The 6,694-nt window shown below is 47.8% G+C and overlaps 1 protein-coding gene across 3 annotated transcripts in view; it reads left to right on the top strand.

The window, feature by feature from the left end:
* Positions 1–26: 26 nt before the first annotated feature.
* Positions 27–6,694, top strand: part of LOC122542355 (UDP-glucuronosyltransferase 2C1-like) — a 17,101-nt gene continuing 10,433 nt past the window's right edge. Inside the window, exons 1-2 of one of the 3 annotated variants that reach the window (XM_043680046.1) lie at positions 93–121; positions 6,066–6,138. In XM_043680046.1, the coding sequence (XP_043535981.1) occupies positions 6,120–6,138 (19 nt within the window). In that variant the 5' untranslated portion in view covers positions 93–121; positions 6,066–6,119. Of the gene's footprint in view, positions 122–3,158; positions 3,202–6,065; positions 6,139–6,694 lie in introns of those variants that run through there. The other 2 variants (XM_043680045.1, XM_043680047.1) reach the window with 2 other exon arrangements.

Raw genomic sequence — 6,694 nt, 5'->3', positions numbered from 1 at the left:
CATTAGGGAGCTGGCTCGGTGCCAGCCCTAGGCAAGAAACCAAACCCTTATAACCTGAGAGATTCTCAGTGCACTTTGAGTTTGCAGAGAGCTGCTGACAGATTGTGCATCTCATCAGCAGGTAAGCCACCTCATTCTGTTAAATTCATCGCATCTGAAAGTGCACTAACAGGGTCAGCAGGAAATTGAAGAGACGCGGGTGAATCCAGCGTGCCTGGGGGAATGGCAATCAGTCTGGGAGCGATCTTCAGGAGGCACAGCACTCTATTTTCTTTCAAACACTTTAGGCACGCATCCTCTTGTTCCCCACTTCCACTGACCTGCTCCAAATATTCCCATCCGACTCCTAGCTGGTTGTGCACCTTCTGAAACCCACGCTGCCCCACTCACTCCTCATGGTGCTGCCACCTCCAGCTTCACTCAGACTGCGTCCGGTTTAGCCCCATCACCTGCTCACCGCCCTCCCTTGTCCCGTTGCTGTAAATTAGCTGGGGGCACTTGAGCTCTGGCGTTTCCTCCCTCGACCCTCCGCATCTCTCCCTTTCTCCACCTTTAGGACACTCCATGAAAATTGCTTCTTTGACTGAGATTTGACATTCCCCAATGCCTTCTTACTGATGCCAAAATCACGCACCTTAGAAATTGCAGCAAAGTGGCTTGATAAATGAGATTACCGTTGCAATTCAACTGTAGAAGGTACATTTGATGAAAGAAATCTCATAGAACGAATGATCATACACTGAAAAGGACTTGAATTTCTATAGCAGCCAGCACATCCTAAGATATACAAAACATTTCCCAATCACTTAATGACCAAGTGAACTGGATGCTAATGAGAGTTCAGAGCTGAGGCTATAGGTTCTCAAATAGGCAAACTCACTGCAAACAACTGGCTTCACATACACTTTCACTTGAGTTGAACCACATTATCAGGGAGCTGTTCAATATTTCCAACTGAGTGATCCCTATCCTGGCGATGTTTGACGGAGTCAGTGTAGAGGGAGCTTTACACTGTATCTAACCCCGTGCTGTCCCGGTCCTGGGAGTGTTTGACGGAGTCAGTGTAGAGAGAGCTTTAAACTGTATCTAACCCCGTGCTGTCCCTGTCCTGGGAGTGTTTGATGGGGGACAGTGTAGAGAGAGCTTTACTCTGTATCTAACCCCGTGCTGTCCCTGTCCTGCGAGTGTTTGATGGGGGACAGTGTAGAGTGAGTTTTACTCTGTATCTAACCCTGTGCTGTCCGAGAGTGTTTGATGGGCGGGAAAGTGTAGAGGAAGCTTTACTCTGTCTGTAACCCCCTGCTGTCCCTGTCACTGGGAGTGTTTGATGGGGGGGGACAGTGCAGAGGGAGCTTTACTCTGTATCTAACCCCATGCTGTCCCTGGGAGTGTTTGATGGGGGACAGTCTAGAGGGAGCTTTACTGTGTACCTAACCCTGTACTATCCGTGTGCCTGGGAGTATTTGACGGGGAGGGACAGTCTAGAGGGAGCTTTACTCTGTATCTAACCTCATGCTGTCCCTGTCCTTTAAGTGTTAGATGTGGACAGTGTAGAGTGAGCTTTACTCTGTATCTAACTCTGTCCTGGCCCTGCCCTGGGAGTGTTTGATGGGGAGGACAGTGTAGCGGGAGCTTTACTCTGTATCTGACCCTGCCCTGTGTGATATCCCCTTCCTTTTTGAAATGGACCTTATTCCTTGAGATGCCGTCTCTAACTGGCAATGCCAACTATTGCTTGATGCTGAGTTGACAGCTCCCTGCAGGTTGGTGTAGACTGGGTTACCTGTCAGGGTTATGGTATTGCAGGATTTTGTTAATGACAAACAAAGGGTTGGATTGTGGTCCGTGCTGGAAGTAGCAGATGTCCTGGAATCAGGGAGGGAGGGAGAGCAAAAGAATGAGGACATGAGGCCCCATTCCCGATCTGTGTGTGTGATTAGCAGAAAGTGCAAGTTCTGCCTCTCGCACCAATCACATCTTGATTCCAGGACTGAGGCAATGCAATGTCTTATGAGGTGAGTATCAGTGTGTTGCTGAAGATCTCTGGTCCATGTCTGCAGGATAACTGAATGAGATAAAATGCCCTTGCCCTCTCTGTGTTCTATGGGAGTGTTTGATTGAGACAGTGTTGAGCAATCTTTACTTTCTGTTTAAAACAGAAGAAGTAGCTTTACTTTCAGAGGTAAAGAGTAGAGGGAAGTTTACTCTGTATCTAACCCTATGTGATACCTGTCCTGGTGTTTGATGGGGATATTGTAGAGGCAGCTTTACCCTTTATAGAATCCAATGCTGATCCTGTCCTAGATGTGTTTGATGGGAATGGCATCGAGAGATTGGTGGTGTGTATGATGTCCCCCTCCTCTCTCCTTATCTGTGCCCCTCATGACTTTACAAACCCAGATCATCCCTAAGCCTCCTACGCTCCAGGGAAACAAGTCCCAACCTATCCAGTCTTTCTTTATGACTCAAATCCTTCAGTCTCAATATATCCTGTTTTGCACCCTTTCTAGTTTAATAACATCTTTCCTATAACAGAGCAGCCAGAATTTTATGCAGCAGTTCCAGAACAGAGGAGTGTATGGGTTTAAGGTGAGAGAGGAAGGATTTAAAAGGAACCTGACGGACAGCGTGTACACAAAGAGTGTGGTGTGTACACAGAACATGCTTCCAAAGGAAGTGGACAAGGAGAGTACAAAACAACATTGAAAAGACATTTGGACAGGTCCATGGATAGGAAAGATTAACAGGGATATGGGCCAAACTCAGGGAAATGGGACTAGTTCAGTTTAGGAAAACTGGTCGGCATGAACGAGTTGGACAGAAGGGCCCGTTTCCTTGCTGTATGACTCCATGACTCTAACATGGATCTTATTTTTCCAGATGCTGGAAGTGATGACTTTGGCTTGACAGATTGGAAATAATGAGGACTGCAGATACTGGAAAGGCAGAGTTGATAAAGTGTGGAGCTGGGAAAAGCACAGCAGGTCAAGCAGCGTCAACCTGAGCTACAAATCTTCTCAAAACTCACTAGGAAGTGATGAAGCATTCCAAGCTGAAACATCAACTCTTCTGCTGCTCTGATGCTGTGCTTTTCCAGCTCCACAGTTTATCAATTATCACTTGACAATCAGCTGACAACTCCCTGCAAGTTGATGCAGGCCGAGCCACCTGACAGTGGTTTTTGCAGATATTTGCTAAATGGTAAACAAAATTTGGAATGTGGACTGTGCTGGAGTTGGCAGAGGTCCTGGAATGTTCTCTGGGCCACAGACAGGGAGGGAGGGAGAGAGAAAGAATGAGGGACAACGTCACCATTCCCGATCTCTGTGCGATTAGCAGAAAGTACCAGTTCGGTCTCCCGCACCAATCACATCTCGACTCCAGAACTGAGGCTGTACAATCCCAAATGGGGTGGGTGACAGTGTGATACTGGACACGCTGGTCTATGAGACAATGGAAGGATGCGGGGTGGGGTGGGGGGAGGATGTGGAACAGTGCCAGTCCCATCTGCCCACCACTGATTGTGATACTTAGTTCATTCCAACATGTGCCTTGAATTAAAATGAGCAAAAGAGACACAGGTGGGAACAAGGAGTTCCCAGTTCAGACTGTATGTATGTCACCAGTTGCAGCAGGGACACATGCTATTGCTGGAAGCCCATGTGAGTATCTGAGATCAACGTGATTGATTTTTTCAAAGAGGTGACAAAGTGATCAATGAGGGCAGAGCAGTGGATGTTGTTTACATGGATCTTAGTCAGGCTTTCAGACAAGGTCCCTCACGGTAGGCTCATCCAGAAGAATACGATGCATGGGATCCATAGTGACGTGACCACATGGATTCAGAATTGGCTTGCCTGTAGAAGACAGAGGGTAGAGGTGGAAGGTTGTTTTTTCAAGGCTACAGATTCGTGACTAGTGATGTCCCACAGGGATCTATACTGGGACCTCTGCTGTTTGGGATATATGTATTAATGACACGGATGGAAATGTAGATGGGTGGGTTAGTAAGTTTGTAGAGAAAGTGAGGTCTGCAGATGCTGGAGATCAGAGCTGAAAATGTGTTGCTGGAAAAGCGCATCAGGTCAGGCAGCATCCAGGGAACAGGAGAATCGACGTTTCGGGCATAAGCCCTTCTTCAGGAATGAGGAAAGGTGTCCCGGAGATGTTCCCTAAAGCGCTCTGCTAGGAGGCGCCCAGTCTGAGCCTTTAGGGAACATCTCCGAGACACCCGCACCAATCAACCAAACCACCCCGTGGCCCAACATTTCAACTCCCCCTCCCACTCTGCCGAGGATATGGAGGTGCTGGGCCTCCTCCACTGCCGCTCCCTCACCACCAGATGCATGGAAGAAGAACGCCTCATCTTCCGCCTCGGAACACTTCAACCCCAGGGCATCAATCTGGATTCCAACAGTTTCCTCATTTCCACCCCCACCCTCCTCTAGCTTATCTCTCCACGCTTCAGGCTCTCTGCCTTTATTCCTGATGAAGGGCTTTTGCCCGAAACGTCGATTTTGCTGAAGCTCCTCGATGCTGCCTGAATTGCTGTGCTCTTCCAGCACCATTGATCCAGAATCTGGTTTCCAGCATCTGCAGTCATTGTTTTTACCTAAAAGATACTGATTGTCAACCCAGATGTGAGGGACAAGTTTTTCACAAACAGAGAGTGGTAGTTCAGAATGGGCTGCCTGGGGTGGTGATGGGGGGGACAATGTAGAGAGAGAGCTTTACTCTGTATCTAACCCTGAGCTGTCCTTATCCAAGCAGAGACAGAAATCTCTTATCTGGCTATACGTACCTCCTCCTGTGACTGCAGCCCGTGACTAATGTGTTCAACAAAGCAAAAGCTTCTAGCAGAAGCTGCTGCCAAATCAGCTCTTCCCAAACCCTCTGGCCTCCTAATGTGTTATGCACTTCGGAGAGCCTCCACACACTGGGTCACAATCAGCCAGCCCTAGACTTCTGGGTGACCAAGACCCAGTCAAATGCCAGAGGCTATCTTCAGGAGGGCAGAGTCTGCAGGGATCAACGTGACAGAATGTGAACACAGTGACACAGAGAGAGAGAGAGACAAATATAAAAAGACAGAGAGAGAAAGTGACAGAGACAGTGAGAGAGAGAAAGAAAGTGTCAGTAAGAGGGACTGAGAGAAAGAGAGAGAGACAGAGAAAGTGACAGCAAATAATAGAGAAAACAGATAGAGTGATAGAGAGAGAGAGGAAGTGACAGTGAGAGAGGCAGAGAGCAGGGGGGAGTGATATAGAGAATGAGTGTCAGTGAGATACAGAGAGGCAGGGAGAGAGTAACAGAGAAAGTGAGAGAGGTAGAGAGTGAGAGAAACGGAAAGAGAGAAAGAGAATGGCAGCACGGTGGCTCAGTGGTTAGCACTGCTGCCTCACAGCACCAGGGACTTGGGTTCGATCCCACCCTCGGGTGACTGTCTGTGTGGAGTTTGCATGTTCTCCCTGTGTCTGCGTGGGTTTCCTCCGGGTGCTCTGGTTTTCTCCCACAATCCAAAGTCCACAGGTGGATTTGCCATGCTAAATTGCCCATGATGTCCAGGATGGTTATGTGGAATGCAGGGTTACAGGGATAGGGTAGGTGTGGACTCGATGGGATGAATGCCCTGCTTCCACACGGCAGGGATTCTATATGTAGAATGACAATATTCCACTCCCCTCTCAGCCTGGGTTACCCTCTCCACAGGCACTGAATCACAGCCAGATGTCTTAATGGTGAGTCCCCAAAAGGACACAAAGGAGTGAAGCTAATTGGACTTGATTAATGATAACTCCATTCTGAAATCTAACATCCATACATGGCCTGACAACACCTGTTCTCTCTGGTTCAGCTAGATCACATTCAAATGGCACAAAGAGTTTCATAGAGCAGGATGTGTGGTGTAGGGTTACCACACATTGCCATCAGGGGAGAAGAGTTCCAGGCTTTTGACCTAGTGACACTGAAAGAACCACCAATACCGTTCTAAGTCAGGGTTTGGAGGGGATCTTACAGTCAGTGGCGTTTCCAGCTATAAAGTATCTTTAACGTTACCTACACAGGAGCACAAATCTGATCCCGGACCACGGCAACACACATTAGGAAGATGCAACAAAATGTTTGAGCATCCTAAAGGTAGGATGAGGGTGACAGAAAGAAAGAGACAGAGAAAGGGAGAAAAGGGTTCAGGGAATAAATCCCACAGCACACAGATCCCGAGGCAGAGCCATGGGAACCAGGGATGGGAATGGCAGCAGCGTGGACAAGAGCCGACTGATAGATAAGGAAAGCTGATTCTGGATTAGTGGTGCTGGAAGAGCACAGCAGTGCAGGCAGCATCCAAGGAGCAGTAAAATCGACGTTTGCCCGAAATGCGAGGATGAGGCAACCATGGATGACTCCGACAGTCACGGCTAGGCTAAAAGAAAAAACAGAAAGCAGATAACTTGGCAAATAGCAGTGGGAAACCAGAAGATTTGGAAGTATTCAAAGGCGAACAGATGACAACAAAATAAGAGATAAGGACGGAGAAGATTACATACGAGTTAAAGGACAACTATAAGAGTTTCTTTAGATATATAAAGGGCAAAAGAGAAGCAGAAGTGGATATTGCGGCATTGGAAAATGACGCTGGAGAGATAGTCGTGTGGAACAAATAACAGATGAGAAACTGAATAATTATTCAGAGAGT

The sequence above is a fragment of the Chiloscyllium plagiosum genome, chromosome 39 (assembly GCF_004010195.1).
Source record: "Chiloscyllium plagiosum isolate BGI_BamShark_2017 chromosome 39, ASM401019v2, whole genome shotgun sequence".
In the NCBI taxonomy this organism is placed as follows: Eukaryota; Metazoa; Chordata; class Chondrichthyes; order Orectolobiformes; family Hemiscylliidae; genus Chiloscyllium; species Chiloscyllium plagiosum.
The sequence above is the reverse complement of the archived record's forward strand: the minus strand, read 5'-3'. Positions and strand labels throughout refer to the sequence as shown.